The sequence below is a fragment of the Anticarsia gemmatalis genome, chromosome 1, assembly GCF_050436995.1.
Source record: "Anticarsia gemmatalis isolate Benzon Research Colony breed Stoneville strain chromosome 1, ilAntGemm2 primary, whole genome shotgun sequence".
NCBI lineage: Eukaryota > Metazoa > Arthropoda > Insecta > Lepidoptera > Erebidae > Anticarsia > Anticarsia gemmatalis.
The window spans coordinates 15,011,100-15,038,054 of record NC_134745.1 but is presented as its reverse complement, the minus strand read 5'-3'; the positions used below and the strand labels follow the sequence as shown (position 1 = coordinate 15,038,054).

The window sequence follows — 26,955 nt, the reverse complement described above, 5'->3', positions numbered from 1 at the left end:
CAATTCGAGTAACAAGTACTGTAGAATCAACCTCAATAACAGCTCCGCCTATTTATACACAACCCAAATCCATTATTTACTCAATAATAGTTCTATTCCACTATTGTCTGACTCTGTGTACCTTACACAATCCAATTGAACGCCATCGTCTTGGTAAATCGTTGTTACATCGTTAGGCCTCAGATCTAATTCAATAAAGCCAACTTTTTTGGTCCAACAGCTATTTACAGACCTTTGTAAATATTGTAGTTGGAGGTACGAGGCTCAACTACCTTCAATTCTGCCGCCCAAGATTAACCTCGTTTATCCAATTAAATATTTAGTCTACTTGTCTTCGCGGAAATCGGATTTTTAAAGGCGAGTTTTTTACCGTTTGCTCTTTGAACCGTCAGTGTGAAGGCTTTGGGGCAAATAACGTGAGACTTGTTTTATTTTCGCCGGGATGTTGCGGGACAGAAAATAACGTTCGGTTCAGAAAATACTGTGGGAAGGTAGAAATCTGAATATTGATGTAAAGTTCCGGATTCAACGTGTGCTTTTTAATTTGGCTGTGTTTGTGTTTACTTAGTTCATTTCGGGATTTGTTTGTGTGGTTTTTGTGTCTCTTTTTTGTACGTTTTTATTTGCTTGCGTTTGTGTAAAACCTGTGAGTTTCGGATGACTTTTCTCAACTTACTAATCACGTACTCTAATTACACATTGCAAATCATACAAAGTATTTTTATCAACCAGCTAAAAATCATTTTGCGAAATGCAAATAAGGACGATCATTTTTATTACACGTGTAGTTATTCGAACTCGTGTAAGGTAAATCAAATATTTCTTCATTTTATCATATTTCTATCATAATAATTCTACGTATTGCTAAGCAACAAGCCTCTCATGTATCAATGCCAGCAGCAAAACAGCCTCCAGAAATAAATTATCGAAATCGTGACGCAGAATCTGTCTATTTTTGGATGCGAGTTACATCAAAGAATATTATTTGTGTTAACAATAAATAAGAAGTTCCAATTACGTCTGACTGTTTTTTTTCGATACCACCACTATATTGCAGAATCAAAATGCTTTATATTTATAATTACTATTTAAATCAATTATCTCACACAACTAACTAAAAGAAGCATGCTTCCTATTAAACGACCTGATATGATTGAGTCATTACTTTGTCCCAAAGGGAGTGGTCGTTATAAACAGTTTTATTACTCTCTGGATAGCATAAGCCTCTTACCTCTGTTGTACGTTTTGGTACCACTGTTGTCCAGATTTTCTCTCCCGCTAACGACCTCAATCTATGTTTTTCGAGGTTTATTCCGCCGACCGTCCATATTCTCCGACAAAATTCGGTCAAGATTCACAGTGGCTAGAAAGCTCTATCAAAACATATCCCTCTTCAAAACTAACCGAATCATATTATTTGCCTTCGGATCTTAACAAAACTATGCATGAGGTGACCCGCCCAGATAACAGCGGGGTTAAACACGACCCGTCCTGATTGTTTCAGATCGGACCGAAATGTCGGATGAACCCGCGACCCCTAGCTCTTTAGCCTTCACCCTTTTAGACCAGCCAATTGCAAATCAGATTGTTTCAAACATCCCAAGGACCCTTTTAACTAGATTTTTGGCAAAAAATAAAATCGTGTTCTCTCTTTAAGCTTTTATTTTTTTATGTTCTCATTTACGGGGGGTGTTATAGCCCGAGTTACATTCGGGCTTGGTACTTTGGCTAAAATGTAGGGAAGTGTCGGCTTTATGTTTGCTCGGAGATAAAACGTCAGGTCAGGAGTCTCTTAGTGCAATTTCGTACGTTTTAAGTGTGTGTAGAACTTGAGTATTTTGTGGTTATTTTGAAGTCTCGGAAAGAATGTTGCTGTAACTTCTTAACTGCGAATGATGTACGTTTTACATTTACAAGCGTGAAAACGTGAAAGTTGAGTCAAAGTAAAGGCTTTAAAGATGGTTTTCTAAATAAAACAGTTACTAAGAATCAATATAAACACCAATAATGCTAAAAGAAACGTGATTCTTCAATAGACCTGACAACATTTTCTATGACTATCTACTATCATTCTGACCTATCTTAAACACAGTTTTGCACGAAATATTCGTCTATTACAACACCGTTGAACACGTGCCAATATCTGGTAATTTTCCATATCAAAGCGCAATAACAGTGCTTCAGTTTTGAAATCAGCTCTCATTACTGAGCTAAAACAGCAATGTACTGCTGCATAGCAATAAATAGCCGATAGATAGCTGTAGATAGCCGATAAATAGCAGTAAATAGCCGATAGCTGATGATTGCTCTCGATCGAGTGCTGTCGTTATTAGCATTGTGTTTAGCTGACCTATTGATTCGGCAATGTTTGGAAACTGCAATAGTGTTGAATGTAGTAGCAGGGTAGGATTATCTCCTCTTTATAATCACTTTTGAAGCAAATGGGTGTGTTTGTAAAAGAACAATTAAAATTCTTAATTTTGTTGTGTTTTAACTTCAGTTTTATCTAATTAGGTATATTTCCATTTTGGATTTCATACGCCTCTGGCATAAACCTCCGTGTATAGCAGACGAGATTGAATACTACAAATATAAATATATTTGTAGGAAGATAAGAGTAGTGAAGAAGTGCTGAGTTTATAAATGTTTTATTAATCAGTAAATTCATAATGATTTTGCGTAAAAATACTTTAATTTTGTTTTAAAATATGTATACAACGAGAGACCTTTGACATGGCTTAACGACTGTTATCTTAGTAGACAACAGCCGGGACCGACTTTTAAAGTGCCCTCCGAAGCACGGAGACGTACGGCTCAAATACCACTATGCGGTCACCCATCTGTGAAATGACTACGTCACGGGTTGCTTAACCCACAGATCGTTTACCGACCAGTGAGCGCAACTGGCAAACAATAATTATTTACAAATTGCAATTGTAACACATCACAGTTGTTATTAAATTTGGCACTGAACAATCACAGCAATAAACGTATAGCTTTATCATAAATGTTCCTGTTTAAAAGATTTTATCTTGGTTTTTATTACATTGTCGGATATATGGGATATATGGCGCATTGCGCTGGTGCCCTCCAGGGAGCTTTTGTTTCAATGTTTAATGTCCGCGCGGATGTCTGAAAACACTATCGTATATGTTTTAAAAACCACATTTTAGCTGCATAAAATCTATACTTGTTGGTTGCATATTGAGGTTCAAAAATATTATTTAAAAGTTTTATTAGGGATTGATTTGGATTGGCGTCAATTAGCTAAAAATCTGATAAAAGTTTGACAATTTAAATGATACAACCTTTGTATTGAGAGATGTTTGACAATAGTAGACTAAACAAAGTTATATCTAGTACATAACATAAGTAAATATTTTTTAACTACAATGAGCTGTCTCTTTTAATAGTCGTTCAATTATTTAGCAAAACAAATAGCACTAATGAAAGAACAGTAATTACGACACAAAATACATAGCTCAAATATTGAAATGTCTACACATTTAATAAAATGTTTACCTTATCGAGTAAACACACAAGTTTATTGATTTACATACAATTACAACGTATCGCAATCAAAATGTAAGTCATTGCGGCGTCAGCAAAATCAACAGCAATCACCGGTAATTGCGAGCAAAAACCGGGCGTTTCAGACTTTCCGGGCATTTCGGTCTTTTTGGGTATTTCGCAAAGTTATTGTTGGCAGGATATTTGCGACGTAAAATAAAATAAATGTGTCCCGATACCGTTCCACAAACATTACCCGCGCAATTATAGATAGGGTTGTCTCATGTGAGATAAAATATGAACCTACTAGCCGTTTAGGGACGCGGCCTTTATTTTTTGTTTGCTGTGGTTTTAATTTTTCGACGGAGTTAACTAAAAACAAACATAATTTTAAATAAAAGACTGGCCAGCTTTTATATGAATACGATTTTTCAGAGCATGAATGAGGCCTAATTTTATTTCGCACACACATAAAACATCTAGATCTCATTAGTATTTAGGTTAAACCTTTCATAAATAAATTAATGTAATTTACCTCAAAGCTGCTTCTAAAAAAACATATGAAAAGATGATCTAAGACGTACATACTAAGAAGTCGAAGTTAAAAGGATGTTTGGTAAACAAACAGAGTCGGCTGTACAAATATTCAACCATTTTGCAAATATCCCGAAACCTCTTTGCTTTATTATAATATATAAATAAGGAGAGGGTACTTTATCTTTGTCATATTTAGTAAAATATTATTTTGGTTAGAGAGAGGACCGACAGATACGTCACCATAAATGTGCGCCATATATTTTGGGAAGGATAAATAATAAAATGCCGTCGTGTATGGAAATACGAGAATGTTGAAAGTATTTATTATTCGGTACAAAATAGCGTATTGCTAGAACAGTCTCGTTTATTTTACTTCATTTCTGGCTATAGTTCTTCTGTCTTCTGCCATTCAGAAACTAGATAACCAATTTTCAATTAGTGATTGTGACACTACTAAAATTGGTTAGTAGTTGGCTAGTGTTAAACAACTGGGCCTTAGTTTAGTGGGATTATTACGAGTGAAACTTATTTGCATTTCTACTTAAATATGCTCATATATGTTCGCCGCTAACTAAATTGGTCGGAGATAATAATTTGATTAACATTTTAACAGCTCTATGCACTCGATGATATCGAATCCATTTACTCTTCACGTCTAGAAAACTAGAAAATTTCATCCAATCCCAAAGCAATCTCATTAGTACAAGGCTCTTTATCCTAGAATCTATCCTACCAATCAGTTGCAACTCTATCGTCTTCATTTTGTCTATAAAAACCTTTTCTAAGAAGGTGGAAAGTATAGTAATTAATAAGACAAAGTCCGGCCCCTGGATTACCGATTTGAAAAATAAAAAAGTTCTTGTTAGCGCTCAACGCCGGCACTCGGCGATCTATCAAGTAGTTGGGAATAGTTAAAAGTTTAAGCTCTCGCTTGTCGCTACTACAAGTGCTGCTATTATAAGCGACGAAGGAAAATATAAAGTTTATATTTACCTGCGTTTTGAAAGTTTTGTTGACGCAAATAATAAGTTGGTAATTGCTTTGTATTTCGGAATGACTGAAAACTGGGAGCATTTTATGCTGAGCTGTCTTAAATTATAGACATGTGAGTTTCTCATTATTTCTTGTTAGCTTTTTTTTATTGTATTTATTTTTTGTACCGTTTACTTACTTTCGAATTAGTTAATTGATACCCATGCCCATCTTTTGTTGTCATTTAAATTGCATTGTATCTTTACGAAAAACGATATATTAATTCAGATTACATTGTAATGGACTCTCGTAAAATCCTTATTCCTTTTACCTATGTATTTGAATTTCTATTTGCAACCACAAAGTCAAATAAAGCAGTTTTATTTTCCTTATTCTACCTGCAAGTAATCCCATAGGACGTTCTACCTACGTCTCTCCGACGTTCGTTATTAGATGATACAGAACATAGGGATACGGGCATTGCTGTTAGTCACTTGGAAACCGCATCTGGTATATTTTTGATTAAAAAGATAAATCTGATAATGTGTTACTTAAATGGCTCTCGGACGCAAGATTTAGTATTATTGTAAGTGAAATCATTCTTAATAAGATTTCTATTAGAAAGTTTTTGGTCATATTTATAAAATAGTTCAAATAATATCATAGTAGAAGCTAAAGCTTTTAATAAAAAAATATATGTGTTATTTTTTGCATTTCACGGTTTAAGACCGTGTGGAAATTTTTTCACGACCAATTGATCTTATCAATAAATATTATTATGAATAAAACTCAAAATTTTAGGTAATTTATCAGTCAGTACACACGTATGTGCGTCTTACAATTTGACTAGAAGTCAACAGCAATAACGTTCGACTACAAGTCTGTATAAAAATAATAATATGTAGACTTGTAAAAATACTCATTAAAATATATGAGATACGTGAAAAGATCTGTTATTCAATAGTGACAACCTTATTTGCACATCGGCGTATGTCACGAATTTATTGATATTTGTGAGCGTATATCGGGTTTAATTAAACGTGCCTCGTAAAAGTAAATAGAGTCGTTTATTAGCAAATATATTATATACTATGTACTATGTAGGCACGAATATGATTCACATACTTGATACCCAATCTACTTCCACTACTTGTGTAAATGTTGTGTGCCAAATGGTGTTTACTTATAATAAAACTAGCTTTTGCTCGTGACTTCGTCTGCGTAGTTTGTGACTAAGGACAGAATTTTCATACAAACTTTTATCCTGTTTTATCTCCTTGGAGTTAAAATTGATCAAAATCCTTTCTTGGCGGTTGCCTATGTCATAACATCTACCTGCGAGCCAAATTTCAGCCCGATCCGTCCAGTGGTTTGGGCTGTGCGTTGATAGATAACTACGTCAGTCAGTCACCTTTGTATTAAGTATATATTTAAATATACATACATACTATGTACTGTGTAGGTACGAATATGATTCGCATACTTGATATCCAATCTACTTCCGTTACTTGTGTATATGTTGTGTGCTAAATGTTTGCTTGTAGTAAAATCTACGTTGACTTTGATATTTTCAGAGTAAAGTTATCTATGTTAATAAAACAAACAGTAAGTTATAACACATAAGTAAATTTTAATAAGTCCCCAACCCGCACTTAGCCAGCGTCATTGACTCAAAGACCCTTCCTCATTTCATGTTGAGACATGGGTTAATGGCTTAAATTTTTTTAAAGCAAATGCTTTAATAAAGTTTATGCTAGAAGTTACAAATTCAGTTAATATTGCCTTGTGACGGTCATATATGTGAAATTTAGCTATTCTTATATTAAATTCAATGTTTGTTGCAATAAATATTTGGACATTTAAATTTTACACCATCGATATAATTGTGAACTTAAAAAACTGCACCTACTCCTTTAAAAGACTCAATTTCGCCGATGTTAGTAAGACAGCAAATTCTTAGTTATTTTACTCATTATCCTGTAAACTAGGACATAACAAATGATCGCGTGTTCAAACCAAAGTTCATTAAATATCGTGTACAAGTCGCGACAACTTTCAAACATTAAAATTACTATAATCGCTGACAACATTCCCGGTAGTAAAACAAGGAACATAATGTTTACTAAATTGATGCAAACGACCTCATCAACAAAAACTAATCATGTAGAACTGTGGCAGTTAGAACGTTCCAATTAACGTGATAGAAGTCACGCTATGTGACGTCATTTGCCTTGACACGCGTGACGAGTAGGGTTGCCAGATCTAGGCTGATCATTTCCTGGACATTTCTAGGGCTACGAATGGAATCAGAGTTTTGGTCTCCGGTCCGAGACTACAATTAGTGAGAAATACTAAAAAAATGGAAAGGAATAAACAACCTAGAACGATAAGTTGCTAATGTATCTATTTAAGTATGTATTTCGAAGTATATTAATATGTTTATCAGTTATTTGGTTACCATAGTACAAGCTCTGCGTTTGGAATCAAATGACCGTGTGTGAGTGTCACCTGATATTTATTTTATGAAAAAAAAAGGTTTTTAGTTTGACTTTTGTAGACATAGTATCGCAACTTCGTAAAAACTAGTATTTTCTAATTCTGGGACAGCCAAGTAAAATGACTGGACATGAGACAGCACCCAAAATTCCGGGACAATCCTGGAAATCCTAGTCATCTGGCAACCCTAGTGACGAACCACTGTTTTAAGTTTTAACCGACCGTTTTGTCCATGTTCGGTGCACGCTAGAAGTTTTTGTCACTGTCACCCCGCTGTGGTTTTATTGCTATCGGAAACGGATTTGGAGCTTCGTGACCTATTGCTGTGAATAATCTGCTGGTATCAACCTGGTCATTCATTATCTAATGAACGTAATCAAATCCATCTTTCTTTGAGTTAACAAGGGCTATTATGATATCCTCAGGGACTAAAAACATAATTTACTTTGCTATAAGCAAGAACTAAATACCTGAATGTTAGCATCCAGGTATTTAGTTCAAGTGGACTCGATCTTGAAAATTGATTTCAAATGCGGGTTGGGGACTTTGCAAGCCTTCAAACGTATTATACACATTTTAGGCATGGGCATTCACCGTTAAAGCAAGTGATAATAATTTCTAGTACACACATAACTTCGAAAAGTTATTGGTGTTTTGCTGCGGGTCCGAACCGTCGTCCACTTGCGTGGGAGATGCCAACTTATAGCACTCGGCTATCTCTGCATAACCTCTGGTAACAAGATTATTTGTTAATCGATGTATAGGTACTACTAATTTAGTGCACTTGAAATTAGCGAACATATGAATGAAGGTTTTTTTTCCATAGGTAGTGAACAGTGGAGGCACAGCCATCATCAACTGCACATGGGGCGGCTGGCCAGCACCACGCCTGGAATGGCTTCACAACGGCATCCCACTAGGAGCTGGTGTAGCTGGTGGAAGAGTCAGGGTTCAGAACAATGGGGAACAGCTCGTGATATCCTCAGTACATAGAGCTGATAAAGGAGTTTATCAATGCATGGCCAGGAATGAGAGGGATTCGGCGCAAGCCAGCGCGGAGCTGAGGTTAGGAGGTAAGGATCAAACCTAATTATTTATCAAGTAACATTTAAAAAAATATATTCAAAACAAATCTGGCCTCTATCGAGTCCAAAGAAGCTTTTAATACTCAGACATGCCAATGTCTCCAACCTCACCTTCTTTTTTATGCATAATTCCACCAATAACACCGTATTAAATAAAATAGGTATCTACATAAAAAAATATTTTAAAGTCGTATTTTTCGACTGCAGCAACCATGTTGAAACAAAATTCCAACCTCCCCTTACATAATTTTTATCTCTCTTTCTAGATACAGCGCCAGAACTCCAATACACCTTCATAGAACAAGTCTTGAGAGCTGGTCAAGTGGTAACCCTCAAATGTTCAGCGGCTGGATCTCCCCCTCCTCACTTCACTTGGATGTTGGATGGACAGCCTTTGAATACCATGGCGAGAGGACACAGGTGAAATACTTTCTTATATAACACACATAACCCTCAAAACAGGCTCAATACTTTTAATACTTTTAATGTTGTTTACTTTCTTAAGACTACATAATATTATAATGCTGAACGCGATTGAAAATTAAAGAATAGGTTACTTACCTTATTTAATTATGTATACCCAACGTTTCAATCAAATCACATCAACTGTGGTCACGAACTAAACAAATGAGGTATCCTAATAATTATCAATCGCGTTTAAGACCCGTTACATTGTACTATTATGTGAACAAGTAGTGGGAGGTTAAAAGAGTTAATTCTTTAGTTTATTACGTACGTTAATTCTAAAGTTATGTGGAATTTTTGTAAAGCTGTCATATGACCTGTTCTTTGGGGACAGATACAGCGTGGAACAATTCGCGACAAAGACCAACGACGTCGTCAGTTACCTGAACATCTCAGCCGTGAGATCGGAAGACGGTGGCCTGTATACTTGCAGAGCTGCCAACTCATTGGGAGAAGTGTCACATACATCCAGACTCAATATTTACGGTAATTACATATACATTTATCTTGATTGGAGGTTTTCTTCAATGAAAAAAGGAAAGACTTGACCGCCTGTCATAGTTTAGATGCTAAACTATGAGACTTGCTTCTGAACCATATTATAACTTGATAGGTTTTTAAATAAGTGCATTTTTGCAGGCCCGCCTTACGTAAGATCCATTGGACCTATAAGGGCCGTATCAGGTCGAGAGCTGGTTCTTTATTGTCCTTATTCTGGCTATCCCATTAGGTGAGTATCATTCAAACTGTTTATTATCATCACTAGTATGTCAAGTCGGCAGTGTGTCGTCATAACATGGATTTTGGGACTAGTGCTTGTAAAAATAAATCTATATTATTATCTACATAATTATTAATACCATTTGCTTCCAAATGTGAGTTGATGGCAATATTTTCACCCTCTATAGAAACCGTCTATGGAAGAAATTCAATTTTACGGGATGTTTTGATTTGATAAATCGTGCCTCCCGGCATCCGAATTTAATCTAATCGCACTGAATGAGATTTGTCTTAAATAGGTTAATTACTAAATTAGATTTATGGGAGCGAGTTTCTATAATTTTATGATCCCGAAATATAACTCCCGAATGTGTTTTATTTTGGCCCAAGAATAATTTACATTAGAGAAAGTAGCATGTTTGGTATTCAAACGACAAGCACTTATTAAAGATGTAAATTGAACTTGAAGTACCCAATTGGTTTGGAAATACATATTATTATAACAGTCAGCAGTTTATAATAAAAAAAACGTATTATACTACACGCGAACTAAAATAATTTTCTTTAAGTAGGTACTCAGGCCTTTATAGGCCTTTGCCCATCAGTGGGACACATAAAGAGCTAATAAAAAAATAGGTACCCGGTGTCGTGAAATTTTCGAAATACCCACAATAACGGAAAAAAGCTGCTTTCGTAGTTATCTAAACTTTCCCTTACCTTTCAGTTCAGTGAAATGGGAACGTGACGGTAATCCCATTGAATGGGACAACAGTATCGATGGGGCCCTGCGCGTGTCCCGGGTCGAGCCGTCCCATGCGGGGGCCTACACCTGCGCTGTTATGGGGCCCCATGGAGAAATAGCCAGGAGGGAATTACAGCTTGTTGTTAGCAGTGAGTGAAGATTTTTTTTATTGAAAAGATGTATTTTTTATAGTAAAGATAAAGTTTGAAGTTAGATGTTTGTTTCGTCTGCGAATGTTGTTGTAGAAATCAACGAAATGAAGCGCGACTTCGCTCCGCATGTTATATGCTTTCTATGTTCTTTTCTCAATTTTTTATATTTTGTTTTTATTTTAATATTTTTCGTTCTATAATAAACTGCTTTATTTCGTTTCTGTTTTGATACTATTTCGAATATTTTGATAATCATCATAGAACCTTTTATCTACCATGTTCTTGCCAAAATTAGTGGTTTATTATTAACGAATAGTTTTTTTTAAAAAGAACAATACATTTTATTCCAAATATAAATAATTCACAAATTCAATGCCATAAAATTCTTAGTCAAAATAAAACCTGGTCGTTTTTTCTTCACTTAGATCCACCAGAAATCGAGCCGTTTTCCTTCTCCGCTAACTTGCAAGAAGGCAAGCGGGCTCAGGTCAGCTGCAGCGTCACCTCCGGAGACATGCCCGTACACTTCACTTGGCTGAAGGACAACGCACCCATTCCTTCTAGCTTACAGGTCAGTTACACTAACTTTACTATGTATTATCTGAGATTGAGGAAATGATTCTTGAACACTGACAAATTGATGAAACTTTTTTATTGATGATTGACGAAAAATTTAAAAATGTTTAGCAGATCTTACGTTCAGTTTCTTCAAGAATCAAGTCTAAAATCTTCAGGATATAAATAATAACATAAAAAATATCCTCAACACGGCCTGGTTGTATATAGGTGGAAGAGCGAGGTGCTGATTTTTTCAGCAATCTCGTATTCAAAGAGGTGTCGGCCCGACACAGCGGGCTGTACACTTGCGTGGCCTCGAATACCGCGGCCAAGGTTAACTATACCGCCGAACTGGTGGTGAAAGGTAACCGCCATGTCAATATGCACCAAGCACCAGAGCACTGTCATGAATATGAAACTGATGGGGAAGCGCGGGGAGGGAGGGCAGGCCATCTCTCAAACGACTACATCAAAGAGATATCCACTGTAGTCTTAAGTGACCAGGTGGATGGTAGCACAGTAAATTCTGCTCATTAGAATTAGACTTAACTCTGCGCTACATCATTCCCTATTTGTCTTATCTTATTATGTTATCTTTTAAAGCCATAATGCCATATTTCAATGGATGAATAATCTTTCTTTCTTTCAATATATTTCTAACTTCGTACAACAACCATTAATATGAATAATGCAAAACTTTTGCTACCCAGCAAATGAATCCCACTGCTCATCTACCCAATATTTCTGAAACGAGACCAAATAAATATTCCACGCTTCGCATTTCCCTCTAATAAATGAAAAATGAAGTCCGTATTCAAATTGTATTTAAAGAAATTCCTAACTTACCTCAAATTTCGGTAACTTTAGCTTCCGAAGAAAATCTGAAAGTTAAATTATCAAAGTCAGCCACGATTAAAATGTGACTGATTTATAGTCTTAACAATTTTTTGTGTTGTCTGCTGTGAAGTTTATGTTAACGAGTTTAGCAGCACGTCAAAAATTGCAATTTATGTAGAACAAATTATTAAAATGTAAGAGAGAAAGAACGTGTGGATTAAAATATTGTATAATACCAAGTACGATACAAACGAATACAATAGCTATTTGCCCACAACCGCGCTTCCATCATCACTGAGGCTAATCACGCTTGCACCGTGCACTGAATTGTCATTATTTTGTCTATTATGAGCTGATTCCTTTGCAGGATCACTAAACTACAATAACATTGTGTATTTTCAGTAGATTTGTTACCATAAAAAGTGTCGAAACAATGGCTATTCACATTGCGGTTATTAAAGTCAAACTCGTCGAAAAAAGTTACGATTTTGTTTAATGGAAAAATTAATGCGTTCAAATTTCATTTTACCGAGTTTTGCATTCATATCGCGCAATTTGAATGCATGTCATTGGAAATAAATGCACTTTTTATGAGCACTTTATTCACAGCGCACATTTAATTTCAACAGCAAATATTTTTTGTCACAAATGTATAAATGGTTGAACATTTTTGTTTTGCTCAGCGTCGGATTTCAGATGGCTTACGAAACGGTAAATTTTGTTTATAAGACTTTTATTCCGTGAATCGTTTAAGAATATTGAAGTTAAGCATTTATTCATTATTCTATGATGTGATTGTCTTACCAGAACTGTTTAATATTGTAAATATAGATTAAGAAAAAGGTTTTGGCATTGTTCTATCTCCGAAATTGCCTGATATCCATAGGAGGTATGAGGTATAACGACAAAATGGCAATATAACCGTGGTAATGGGACCAGACGACAATATTTTAACAAGAAACAACGGGCAACTTCTCATATTTTTAACTAGAGTAGCACTTTATTTTTATAGCGATGTTTTTGCTGCCGACGTAAAAGGTAAAATATTGTTAAGATTGTGGAAAACTTGGATGATAAAAATAAGTTTCAAAATGAAACTATCTCGATTGCAATGTTTTGTTTTAATAATATTTTTAAATAAGCTCACAACTGGGATACAAGTGAACGATAATAATAAAAAGGACTTTATTTTTGTAGCGATGTTTTGCTGCCGAGTTATAAGGTAAAACATTGTTAAAATTGTGAAAACCTAGAACGGATAACATTCTTTTTAAAATGTTTGAAAGTTTTGGAGCCTGTCTTGGTGTCATCATTCGAGATACAAATGAACCAAAATTGGGACTTATTTAATTATAATTAAAATTTACAGGACTATGCTTACATTAAATTTTACGACGTCTTTATATAGAGCTCTAACACTCTATTGCTCAATCACACATTTGTACCAAAAGTAATTAACAAACATGTATTCGATACAGAAATAACCGTTCTCCACTTGCTTGCACGCTGCAGTCTCACCCAAATGGGTAGTGGAACCTAAGGACGAAGCAGTTCTGGCTGGAGAAGCTTTGGCACTACACTGTCAGACTACAGGTTCACCAAGTCCTCAAGTTACTTGGTTGAAACAAAGAGGTTAGTAATTGAACCAGTAATTTGCCACTGTTTTTTGGGTTTGGTTACAATCAAATTTAAATAACGTCTATACAATCCTAGGTGAATTAAAAGCTTGAACCGATTTTAATAAGCTCAGTAAGTCGAATATAATTATCAGGTTTTAATATCTTACAAATAAAAGCACAGGTAAATTAATGTTGATAAAGCTTACATCATCATGGCAACGTGGAGTCAGACATTGCAATATTTTAGGGTTCCGTATCCAAAGGGTAAAAACGGTACCCTATTACTGAAACTTCGTGATCTGTCTGTCTGCCTGACTGTCACCGGGTTGTATCTCAAGAATCAGGTTGGATAGGATTTTGTTGCCGCTTAAACAAAAAATACTCAAAACTCTAAAAAAAATGGATCTCATACAACAAAAGTATTTTAATTGCCGGTTTTATAATTTTTTGTAAACTTGTTTTCTTTCGCGTTTATGCAGGGTCATCAACAGACTACGTGCCTCTAGTAAACCTAGGTGGAAGATTCCAATTCCTGTCCAATGGAACTCTGTGGATTGAGTCAGCACTTCCCTATGATGAAGGGAACTACATGTGCAAATCTGAGAATGGTGTGGGATCTGCACTCACCAAAACAATTTTCGTGGCTGTCAATGGTATGAAACTACAATAAATATATAATTATTTTAACGACTACTTTTGACGACACTAATAAATAAATGTAACCCGTCAATGTCCCACTGCTTGGCAAGGGATCCCATCTAGAATGAAGAGCTAAGCCATGAGTCCACCATGCTGGCCAAGTGCGGGGGGGACTTTACTAACTCAACATTTTAAATTACCTATATAATATACATTTCAGAGATTCTCGAAGTTTTGGTTGAAAATATTGTACTATAATCTATGTCCTAATCTATCAGTTAGTTTTTAGAATGCTATTTTACTACGGTTAATGATTTTTGTCTTGTTATTAACAGAGCCTGCCCGGTTTGAGTTGACGTCACACAACATGACAGCGCGCCGCGACGCGCCTGCGACGCTAGTGTGCGACGTGCGCGGCGACAGCCCCATCAGAGTCACGTGGGCACACAACATGAATCACTTAGATCTTAATACTTATAGGTAAGAAAATCGTACACATGATTGTGCATGAAAAGTACGAACTAATAACAAATTTTAATATACATATATAGAACACGACAATCTTCTCGAGGCTGCGCGCGAGGTTACACCTCGTCATCTCCTACTACATTGATTAACACGTTACGTCAAACAGCAATGTACTGTAACGCGATTCTCTGCAGTGGGTACTGTCGAGTATCGAAGGTTTGACATTTAAAATGTACTGCCAAAATAGTTACTACGACGCGACGACCGTTAGAGGCGCTGATCAGATTTTCATACAAAATTTCTCGATGACTAGCCTGTTGTCGGTAGCCGATACCAGTAGAGAAACGAGCTATTTTCAATGACGTTCGTAGACACCGATGCTCACGGCATTTAACTACTTGGTTCTATCTTACAGGTTAAGCATCTCCGAAGCAAAGACTGATAGTGGTTTAAGGTCTCAGCTGTACATCAGCCGTGCGGACCGCCAAGACTCGGGCGTGTACAAATGCCAGGCTGTCAACGCGTACGGACACAGCGACCATTATATTTATCTTTCCGTCCAAGGTAAGACCAATACAGAAATGTACTGAAAAGCTCGATTTTTGTCAATGATTATTTACTATTCCACAAATAAACGTAAAGTGTTTAAGGGAAAGAGGGGGCCGAGTGAAATCTCGTCTGATCTTACGTTGAATTAAAAAAAAAATACTCACGTAATTTATGGACGCCCCCTTACCCGCTGATTGGTTTTGTATATCTATATTTATATTAACAGTAGTTAATTTTGACGTACCCTCTCAAATAACAGTTTATTTTTGGAATAAATTATTTTTAAAGCAGCGCTTATTTTGGAACATAAAACAATCAAGCTAGGCGTCAATTCAGTTGTCTATTGAAAACATAAAGTAGCAGTATAAGGAGAATTTTCATTTAAAACCACTCCTTAATGTTTGAAGCTACATACAGACATTTAAAATATTCACGAAGTCTAAGGGCTTAGCAAACCAAATATCATCTCGGTCGAGAGTAGGATTCTGTGACGCTAATTTCTTTAAGTGCGGTATTTAATTATGCAAGGAACATGTCTTACAATTGTAATGTCTCTTCAAGAGTTCTGTAAAAGGTAAATGTTTTACTTTCGCGTGTTATACTTTAACTTTAATCTTGTGACATTAGAACTCAGATTATTTATTGGTACCTACCAAAAATTTGTTTCATTATCTCTTTTACCTGAAAAACAAAAAACAAACTTATTGCTTAAGAAATACGTGCCTAATAGTTCTTTATTATGTTCTTAACTGCCTTTGTCAGTGGTTAACAGTAGTCACAAGCTTGAAAGTCTGTCAACCAGTCTTGCCAAAGAGTATTGTGTTATAACCCCGGTAACTGGGTTGTGGTCTTGTGGAGGTCCAATAGGCAGTCACTTTATGTAAAATACTGGTATCCGGTGAAACTGGAAGTCAACTTCAGCATAACTGGACGAAAAGACTAGCTTGGTAGATGTTCTTACCACAATATTTAACAGTTTTGAAGCTTTAACAGTTTTGCTAATAAAATCGTTTTGTTGTTAGAAAAACCCGACACCCCCCACTCTCTATCCGTGACGGAGATCCTCAGCCGCGCAGTCCGTCTGTCCTGGAGCCAGGGCTTCGACGGCAACAGTCCGCTGGTGGGCTACACGCTGCAGTACTGCGCGCTGTCCGCGCAGGGAGCGATACGAGTCAACCAGTGGGATGCCGCTGTCACGCTCAATGTGTCCGTCCATGGGATCGCACACTCGCATGTCACGTGAGTACAAGTCTATCTTTTAATTCAAGTTAGTGTTTAAAAGAACACTTACATACACTTATGTATGATTGAAACCGTCAGAAAGCAAGAACGACTGATATTTTTATACATTTTCGATTTGATTTTATAACACGAAGCTACTAAACTTATCTTACATCTTAATTATAACACAGAACGTGACTCCAGAAGAATCCAATCCGTCCAAAGCACTAAACAATTAGGCAGAAATTCAGAATTCTAAAATGAACAATCCAAATTTTTATCTTCAAATGAGTAGAATGAGTTTTGTTTCATCCCATTTCAGTTTAACAAAGAAAGGGGACGTCCACTATGAAGCTCTGCTGAGCAGCCTAAAACCACATACGGCCTACATGATACGAATAGCAGCCATCAACCAGATAGACAGGAGTGCTTATACAGACCCTGTCGTTGTCAAGACCCAAGAAGAAGGTAAGTCCTCATTTTATTTCACTTAACTTTAAAATAAAAAAACCGATGACGTGTCAAATACTTTTTACACTTCTTGAGATGCTTATGTTTCGAGCAACAGGATGTCATCTGTTTCTTAGACCATTCAGTTGTTTACTATTAAATATCTTTTGACTGCCTCCGTGGCGCAGTGGTTTATGTCGTCGCGCCGTTACCATTGCATCGGGAGGTCATGGTTTTAATTCCCACACGAAACAATTATTTGTACAATCCACAAATAAATTGTTTCGGGTCTGATTGTAATTTGTGTCCGTTGTTTGTATATTTGTAAAAGTCCCCGCGACACGAGCAATTCTTAGTGCGGCAGCTGTCTTTTTAAAAAACAAAAAAAAATACATTTGGTATTTCTTTGTTCCTCAGCTCCATCAGAAGCACCGACCAACGTCCACGTAACTCCCGGAGGGCCGGGAGAGCTCCACGTGTCCTGGCGACCACCACCAAGAGATGCATGGCATGGAGAGTTGCTTGGGTATTCAGTTACATGTACTGAAGTCAGTCCAGCTTCACCGACTATGAGGAATGCTAGCAGGTAATAACAAGATTTCTTCAAGCTACTATTCCGCTTTACTTTGTAGTATTTCATATTGTTGATGCCATATGCCCAGTGTTACTGTCGATGTGATAATTTGACGCGTTTTCTATATTTTCTGTCGAAGTTGTAGTTTATCACCTTAGTTAATATTTTAAATGTTATTCTTTCCAGAACTTTAACTGTAAATGGATGGTCAGCCACGGAGCTAAGTCTGTCGGCTCTAAGAAAGTTTACGCGGTATGAAGTGCGCGTGCGAGCGTTCAATGGCGTAGCCGCCGGACCAGCATCATCACCTGTGTCTGCTACTACTTTAGAAGGAGGTGGGGAACATTTTATAAGTTAAAAAATATCAGCAATCACAAAAAATAAGCCCTGCAATAAGATGAAGTAACTTAATAGTGCCCAACTGTGATCTGTGCTTACTTTTGCCTTCAAAAACCAGCTTCCAGACCGACGTTTTAACCACAAATAAACATTTGCTGGCACAATCCTCAGGCTTGAAACTTGATTTAGTATTATTCCAACACCCTTGCTTAACACACGTTTCCAATAATGTGACTGTCTACCTTTACTTCCAGTGCCAGAATCTCCCCCAACGAGAGTCTCCTGCTCCCCGCTCTCGTCTTCCAGCATGAAGGTGTCTTGGAACCCACCACCCATCGGACAGCACGGCGGACTCATACAAGGATATAAAGTTGTTTATTCTCCTTTGACTACTGAACATGGTGAGTAAAGGATATTACAGAAAAAAATGTCTATTTTAAATTAAATGCACTATGACAGTTCTCACCGCAGTCAATCCAATTGCACGATTTTGCGGGGCACTGCCAAAATGTTTAAATGTATCTAAACAAATAATATTATGTTTAAACAAATCAAATTAAATGAAATTACGAAACACATTAGAGGCGCTGATCAGATTGCCATACTTCACGATAGATACTTACTAGGTTTTAATACTCTTATAGGTACTACCTACTATATGTATATGTAAATTGTAATAACCATAAAACGAAACCAAAGGTGAAGGGAAACCATTCCTTTGTCTTTTTTATCTATCTACATTGTAAGTTCTACAAGTGAATGGTTGACTTAAACTAACAGTACAATCTTTGCTGGTATTCAAATCTATATTATGTTTTTCAATTGTTTCAGTGGATGTAGGCGAGATAAAACGAGTGACTACAACCGACACTTACCTTCACACTCTAAGAAAATACACGAACTATTCTATTCAAGTCCTGGCTTTCACCAACGCGGGCGATGGGAAGAGAAGTCCAGCGGTCTATTGTATGACTGAGGAAGATGGTACGTTTAAAAACTGCTAAACATAACCGCTTATAGGAAAATAAATTCACATACCGATTAAAATATCTTAATTTGTTCACATAACATGATAATACAAAGGGTCTTAAACGCGATTGAAAATTACCTTGGCGCGGCGGATGTAATTCGATCGAAACGTCGGTTAAACTAATAGGATAACCTTTTTATTTCAATCCTGCATGCATGCATCTAAATCCTGTTGCATTATAATATTACACAATATCGATAATTTTTTTGAAACAGCTATTGTCTTTTTCTGTAGTTTTTATCCCATGTACACTTATAATTCAACGTCGTGTTGTACAGTACCATCAGCACCAGAGAAGATCAAAGCTCTGGCGTTTTCTAGCGATTCAGTGCTTGTGAGCTGGCTGCCACCTCTACACCCAAATGGAGTTATATCTCATTACACGGTCTACTACAGAGAAGCGGGAAGGTAAACTTATTAATTATTTTCTTTCTTAAAACCTAGTTAGATTTACAACGCTAGATTTTTTTGTCTTTTTTAGAACGTCTCTACACACCTCAGTAGCGGTATTCTATATAGTCGTTGCAGTCGAGTATCGAAAGTTTGACATTTAAAGTGTACTACAAAATTAGTTCCGACGACGTCCGTCACAGGCGCTGATCATATTTTCATACAAAATTTCTTGATTGTTGGCTGGTCAGTAGTCGATAGTGATAGGTAATCGAGCTACCGTTTAGTAATTTAATATTATGTATACAAACCATGATAGTTTAGACTTTAACTCTCGTTCTTTTTGCCTTCAGGTTAGGCAAGCACTCCAGTTTCACGGTACCAGCAGACAAGAAAGCTGACGAGCTAATGTTTCAAGTGCGGAACCTCATGGAGAATCAGTTGTACGAGTTCTGGGTGTCAGCCACCACAGGGTCGGGGGAAGGCGAGTCGACGCTTGTGGTGGGACAAGGACCTAGTTCAAGAAGTAAGTACCTCATATCTCTACTGTTAACTGCAAGTAAAACTGTAAGAAATTTCTAGAAAATCCAAATTTCCGCTTCTTTCTTCCAATATTCTTTAGGTACAGTCTAACTGTACTTTGTAGCATTTAAGATGCTGACACGTAAGATCAATGCTATGTTTACATTACACCTTAAAAGGATCTTAGTTCTTCGCCTATCTTTATCTTATTACGGAAATAAGAAATGCGTTACGAAAAAAACGAATAAATACGTAGGTTTATCAAAAATAATGCAGTACATAATAGGATACGGGAGTTCAGTCAACCTGTGACCACGGCGAGTGCAACCTGCGCCAAAACGCATTTCGAGGTGAAATGCTCGTGCGCGTTAATTCCCGTATCCTATTATATATTAAACATGCAACGCTTAAGTTTAAAAGTTATAATGCAGTTCTTCAATTAGTTTGTTTTTTGTACAGTTCCAGCACGAATAGCCTCGTTCGGTCGCTGGGTATCAGTGGGAGCGGGGCGTGCGGCGCTGCTCGCCTGCACGTGTGTGGGGGCGCCCGCACCACGCTCTCGCTGGCAGCACGCGCGAGTGCCCGTCACACATCATCAGTTTTATCAAGTCACACATAGCGGACATTTACATATACGAGGTATGTGGCTGACTATTTTAATTGTCTCACTTTCCAAAAAAAGTAATTGCTACTGACGAAAGCAACTAACAAAACTACTCTTTATCTTAGAGTTAATGATAAATATTACCCTTCACTCTGACTTTTACAAAGTATTACAAATAATAGCATATTCGCCACTAGTTTCAATAAAAAACGCCAAAAACAGAATACTAACTTTGATGAGAAATCAATCAAGTTTTGCTTAACAATTCTTACAGCATGATTTGTTTTTCTATTGCAGAAGTAAACGAACAATCATCCGGCAACTTCACGTGCACAGCCAGCAATACAATCGGTGAAGATTCCATAGTGTATGTGGTGGTAGCTATCCTGCCTCCCGCGGCGCCTGCGCTATCATTACAATACACAACGACTTCCAGCATCAAGTTGCATTGGCAGCTACCTGGAGACACTGCAGAGCCTATATTAGGTATGACATTACAATAACGCAACATTCCTTATTTCATTCATTTATTTGCACTTAGCCTATACTCGTCTTGTTTAAGTAACTAAAAGCCATTGTTCCATTACTGGGCAAGGAAACCCTCCCAAAAGGGAGCAAGAGTTAAGATTTGAGTCCACCTTGCTAGCTAAGAAAGGATTGAGGACATTTCTTCATTTTAAGAACTGTTTATAGAATTATCGACTTGTTCTTTGCTTGTTACAATACAAGATTAACTAATATTAATGTTATATTTTATTTTCTTCAACAGGCTACCTCCTCCACTACAAACAAGCGTCAGAGACCGACTGGCACACAGTAGAACTGTCTCCTGAAATCACGAACTACGTGATGGACATGCTCAAGTGTGGGTCCACGTACAATGCCAAGATACAAGCACGGAACAAGATCTCTATAGGACCACCTAGTGAAGTGCTTACTGCTACTACGAGAGGAGGACGTAAGTGGATCATTCTCGAATTTAGGAGTCGAAATAGAAATAGTACAAATTGAATATAACGCCATATTGCAAGATGATAATGATCTAAATGTAATAAGATGAATTCCCAAAATTATGAAACAAACAAAATTCTATTTGTAAGACCCGCTTTGCTTACCTTATAAGAAAAGCATTTTTAAAGCGCAAAATCCTGGCAAACCTTTATAATTAATTTAGGGTTTTCATTGGTCGTTTTCAGGTCCAAAGCCTCCGAAACCAGAAGACCACGTGCACATGAACTCCACGGCAATAAAGATTAACTTCTACGCGTGGAGAGACGGCGGCTGTCCCATACTTGGATTCAGAGTATCGTATCGGAGAGCGGGCTCTGAACATTGGATAAAGGTAACATGACCAACAACTGAGCATTTGAATAAATCATTAAAATCAATATGTATATTGTTTGACAGACATCAACAGTAATTTATCATGACATAAGTTGCATTCCTCAAAAAGCGATAAACTCTGACTATCGGACACTTCAAATGTCTACTTCCAAGTGGTTTTTATTTCACCTATTTTAAAATAGCGCACTTTTACAAAGTTTATCTTTTTACAGCTTTGGAGGATTAGAACTCAAACGATGCTTAAGCACACAATTTTATCTACAATTCATGTTATCAGGTGGGCGATGGACTTAGTTCAGCAAGCCACGTGGTGAGCGAGCTGACGCCGGCCACATGGTACGAGTTGTGTGTGGAAGCGTACAGTGACGCCGGAGTAGAACGGGTCACCTTCAGAGCTGATACACACACTTTGGCAGGAGGTAAGACAAACTTAAATGTATATAATAGAGTAAAAGTCCTTTGAGTTTAATCTCCTACGCTTTCTTCATTCTACGCGAAAGTAGTCTTTACGAGTTTAATCAATATTTATACGGTACTTTTTTAATTTTGAATACCGGGATAATAGGGTAGTCGACTGGGTTACCGATAAATTATTAAATTTGTACTGGTAAATGCTCAAGTTGTGCCTATTTTTTGCGTAAATGATATTGAAGTACCTTTATTTATTACCTCTATATACTGACACATTATTAGGTATATACCTATTAGGCACCCATTTGACTGGTATTTAACTATCCTACTGTAAGGACTCAATATTCTGCTTTTAGGTCGTATTCCTCCAATGAAGCCATCATCCCCACTATCAGGGGGGTCACGTCCAGCATCACTACGGACAGTGCTCGTGTCGTGTGTCGCGAGTGGCGTCGTCATCGTCGTTACACTAGCGGCTATAGTGTGTCTTGTGCATGGCAAGAAGAAGTAAGTACCTGCCTCTCTAAACTGTATTGAAAGAAAGAAAGGCGATTCCGTGCCGCAATATATGGTTCGTCTCGTTTCGAATGGGAGCTCATTCGACGTTAACATTCCTTTCGAATTTGAATATGATGAAAAAGACACCTCTATGAAAAAGATTCGAAATAAGGGGGAGGCCACAACACTGAGTCGCGACGACGCATCACAAGAATAAAATGTTAGCGATGCGTCGACACATCGCAATTTTGTGACCTTACCCTATCTTTAGTATCCAAAGAAATATAAAAATGTATGATACTGAAATTAAAATAGCAAGAACAAAAGATAAGCTAAAGTCCGAACTTCAGACCACAAAAATAGGCGTTCACAATCACGTCGACAAAAGGAACAGTATTAATCAATATATTTCACTATCTTTCAGATTCTTCTGCATATCAAGTGACCACTACATGAGAGATGACAGAAAACTGAGCGAAAGCAACGAAGCTGAGAGGGAAAAGCTCAGAGAGGGACAGAAACTATACTCGTCCTCTTCTATCAACGGCAATGAAAAGTCTAATGACGACTCTTCAGGTAGGGGCAAAGGAGGTTGGAAATTTTCAGTCCTTAGAGCGGGAGCTGTCTCAACAATAAAAAGTTCAATTATTATGGACCGTAACCAGTCCTATCTTTCCTAGAAAATCCTACACTGCCATTTAATAGAACATCTTTGTATTAAATTGTTAACTCTAAGCCTGCTTACGCAATAGCGATTAGCCGCGCGGCTAACCGTTTTACAGTTTCCTATGCAACCACCTTGTCATAGCATTACACACTTAACCGCCATGAATTTTTACGTGGCTGCATACTAAACTGTAACAGTGCGGCATGCCGTTCCCGCGGTTAACCGCTAGTGCGTAAGGGAACTTAGATCAATCCTCTTTTATTTAAAACATTTAATTAATACATATTTACTGATTACGTGTAACTTAATCAATGTTTACTGCTGTTTTCACAGCCGAGTTGTACGAGATAAGTCCATACGCAACATTCGGCGTGTCAGCAGCGCACTCGCTGCAGTTCCGCACGCTAGCTCGCCGCGACGACGACGCTGCGCCCCCGCATCGTCGCCGACATCGTGCCTGCGATCACTATCGATACGGTTACTATCTTTACAAATGAGCTAATTCATCTTTTTCACAAATCCAATACAATTTATATTTTGTTGAAAAATTATTTTGAATTTTGGCGGGAACCATTATTTATCTGTCAAAAATAATTAGTCTTGTGACATATCGGTACATACATTACATAGTCGATTCATGATGTATTATTGTGAAATACAAAATACATTTCACTAAAATCAAAAAAGTATTCCGAACTTTCGTCTTGGTTTCAAAATTATAACGTTCAGATGTCGCGTACAATTGGCCAAAGAATCAAAGATTAGTATTACTTACACCAAGCAGTCGCTTGGTCCGATGTTTGCATTTGGCCCGACAGATGAATCGAGCCTGTCTAAATGCTCGACAGTGGAGGCGCGGCACCGGATGCGGGCAGCCTGCGCCAGCGCCGGCCCCGGCTCCAACAACTGGCGGGACACGCACACTGATTCTGATGATAACAGCGATAGTGCTGCTAACACTACAACAAAAGGTTAGTATTACTAACTAAAGTATCTTTAGGGTATAAACCAAGACTGTCTACACGCCCGATTTTGATAACAAAGAAAACAAGAAACTTTCAATTATACCAAGCTAAAATAGTGATCATTTGACAAAATTGAAGGAAATCTTTGAAATCGAATTTATCGCTATTCTTCGTATGAAAAAAAATATGTTAAGAACGGTATTTCGTTGGTGTAGGTTCAGGGACATCGCCGTGTGGCAGCGCGTACGGCAGCGGCAGACGCAGCGCCCGCACGACCAGCAGGTAGAACTCAGGTACCTCCCCCGCTCACTCCTCACCACGAGCCACCACGAGCCACCACGCTCACAAGCCTCCACCCTAGAAACGCACTTATTAGGAATCTCGTACTATTCAAGTATTGTCATGATCGTGCATGTTTAGGTAATTTCCTGAAATAATAATAAAGGGACATAAAGAGTTAAGAAACGTAATATTAAAAATAAACCTTATTTACCCCGCTGCACTAAAGCATACTTAGGTATTAAAAATCCAGTCTAACGACCTCAGGTTTAATGATCATGATCATTCGATGGCCCACATGAGAGTAAACTCCTTATAGAAATATTTTGCCCAATTCTCATTGTGATTTTTTCCCACTTTTTGTTTTAACTCATGATGACTAATAACACATCACAATCATGATTTTTACTGAATAGTACTCGAGTTTTCTAATATAAAATAGAAAGCACTCTAGAAATTAAAGTGTCATAGACCATCTTAGAAGTAGTTATTTTGTTTTTGTTAGTACTTAATTGGATAATTTCTAAGTAGTTGAACGTATTATTTAATTTTATAAAGTGAATAACCGAGTTTTAATAGTGATTGTTATTAGATTTTTATAAAAAATATTATTTTATTATACTTAGTTTAGTAAATTATCCAACACAAGGCTTGTTCAAAACCAGCTTTGCTATGAAATTTGATAATAGGTTTAAGTAAAATACAAACGCACACCATACTAATTAATTCTGCTATGTTCCTTGGACAGCGGAGGCCCGAACGGGAGCGACGGCCTCTCGGGGAGCTTCGCCCCGGTCCCCGCTGATATATCTTCTTTAATTGACAAGTAAGGGATCGCCTGAAACTATTTCATCTAACTGTAAACAATAATAAACTATTTGTGGTCTAAATATTTATTACTTTTCCTTTCTTCCCCAGATATCAACAAAGAAAAGAACAAGAACGTCGTGAATGTACAATCCATGTGTAGCATTAAATGTTTTAATACTATTTTCTAATTGAAAAAAGTCCAATCACGAGTAAATAAAGTGAAAAAGACATAATGTATAAATATAAAAGACATTTTTCTATACCTATGCGACTTAAGCAAGTTTCAAGTAACTCTAATACTTTATTAGAAGAAAACAAAACGGATCGTTTGCGGTCAATTGTTTGTAAAAAGGGCTTAATTTATAAATGTGATTATGTCACGCTTGTGACTCCCCATTTACTTAATGTTAAAAATTGTTAAATAAATTATTTATAATAATGTGATTTATTTAAATGCTGTTGATCCATGACAGTTTAGATTTATAAATGGTATCTAATGAATTGTAAATATTAGCAGATGTTAATTGTAAAATTACTTACTTACTACTTGACCGTTTGCTGTGAGATTCATAGAAATTAATAAGATGAGTGTATGGAGAATATGCTGTCCGTGATAGAAAGTAAAATCGCAATTATTTGCTTATAAAGATCTCACAGCAAATTTGAACCGTAAAAGTATGGTGTGTCCATCTGGCTTAGTATCGATTGCGCAAAGCGTGTAAGCCGAGATGCACACAATATATTTTTAGTACATAAAATACGTTTTAAAGTAATTAACTAAAGTATGTTAGGCACTAAGTAATGTTAAACGGCTGTTCCAAACTGCAAAAGATACATATCATTAAAATAGACTGCCAGTATATAAGTAATTCGTAATTCTTTTTACTATATTGTTGATTAATATAGTTAAATAGGTATTAATTATACACTATTGTATAAAAATCTTTCTATATACATGTTGTGTAATAATAAAATTATTGATATTAGTGCGGAGGAAAGAAATAAAGATGTGTGTTGTGGTATGAAGTTTTATTTTTATTGAGAATCTTTAATTCGGTATTAGTGCATGGAAAACAATCAGACAGCAGACTTAATAAAAGGTTCGCACCTACTTAAGTATAGGTAAGGTGATGTCCTCCTAGGCAATTACGATAACGGCAAATAAAAACATTTAAAAAAAGATTAAATAGGTACCAGTCATTATTTTAATAACATATATTATAGGTACGTAGCTACCTATTTATTTGATAACAGTTATTTAGGTACTGAAAATGAGAAGCTCTGCTCAAGGAGCTAGAATCGATAGAGCCCACTCTCACTGCTGACATAACGTCCCGAAATTAATAATGTTAAAGATATTAGTGAAAAACTAAAAATTGGGAACTTTAACCCCCTCCCCCCACTCCGGCGCCCTCCCTAGGGGCGGGTATTTTTAATATGTTTATTCTCTAAGCATCCTGAATCAATTTCTGAAGAAATTGCTTAGGATCCCGCTCACGCAC

At 36.9% G+C, this 26,955-nt stretch overlaps 1 protein-coding gene across 3 annotated transcripts in view; it reads left to right on the top strand.

Moving 5' to 3' along the window:
- The window catches only part of Dscam3 (Down syndrome cell adhesion molecule 3), a 185,037-nt gene extending 158,568 nt beyond the window's left edge, over nt 1–26,469 (top strand). The window contains exons 9-39 of one of the 3 annotated variants that reach the window (XR_012959712.1): nt 8,342–8,588; nt 8,867–9,020; nt 9,400–9,551; nt 9,705–9,795; nt 10,510–10,676; nt 11,105–11,250; nt 11,466–11,601; nt 13,587–13,706; nt 14,173–14,346; nt 14,668–14,812; nt 15,216–15,364; nt 16,372–16,588; nt 16,893–17,038; nt 17,438–17,606; nt 17,781–17,929; nt 18,188–18,334; nt 18,765–18,917; nt 19,242–19,371; nt 19,707–19,879; nt 20,335–20,514; nt 20,777–20,965; nt 21,249–21,437; nt 21,676–21,821; nt 22,101–22,242; nt 22,591–22,741; nt 23,157–23,308; nt 23,733–23,876; nt 24,218–24,370; nt 24,580–24,657; nt 25,392–25,469; nt 25,562–25,617. Coding sequence is in view for 2 of the 3 variants with exons in the window: in XM_076121579.1 (XP_075977694.1) it covers nt 8,342–8,588; nt 8,867–9,020; nt 9,400–9,551; nt 9,705–9,795; nt 10,510–10,676; nt 11,105–11,250; nt 11,466–11,601; nt 13,587–13,706; nt 14,173–14,346; nt 14,668–14,812; nt 15,216–15,364; nt 16,372–16,588; nt 16,893–17,038; nt 17,438–17,606; nt 17,781–17,929; nt 18,188–18,334; nt 18,765–18,917; nt 19,242–19,371; nt 19,707–19,879; nt 20,335–20,514; nt 20,777–20,965; nt 21,249–21,437; nt 21,676–21,821; nt 22,101–22,242; nt 22,591–22,741; nt 23,157–23,308; nt 23,733–23,876; nt 24,218–24,370; nt 24,580–24,646; nt 25,392–25,469; nt 25,562–25,613 (4,608 nt within the window). In the remaining variant the exon portion in view is untranslated. Of the gene's footprint in view, nt 1–8,341; nt 8,589–8,866; nt 9,021–9,399; nt 9,552–9,704; nt 9,796–10,509; nt 10,677–11,104; nt 11,251–11,465; nt 11,602–13,586; nt 13,707–14,172; nt 14,347–14,667; nt 14,813–15,215; nt 15,365–16,371; nt 16,589–16,892; nt 17,039–17,437; nt 17,607–17,780; nt 17,930–18,187; nt 18,335–18,764; nt 18,918–19,241; nt 19,372–19,706; nt 19,880–20,334; nt 20,515–20,776; nt 20,966–21,248; nt 21,438–21,675; nt 21,822–22,100; nt 22,243–22,590; nt 22,742–23,156; nt 23,309–23,732; nt 23,877–24,217; nt 24,371–24,579; nt 24,658–25,391; nt 25,470–25,561 lie in introns of all 3 variants that reach the window. The other 2 variants (XM_076121587.1, XM_076121579.1) reach the window with 2 other exon arrangements.
- The last annotated feature ends 486 nt before the right edge of the window (nt 26,470–26,955 follow it).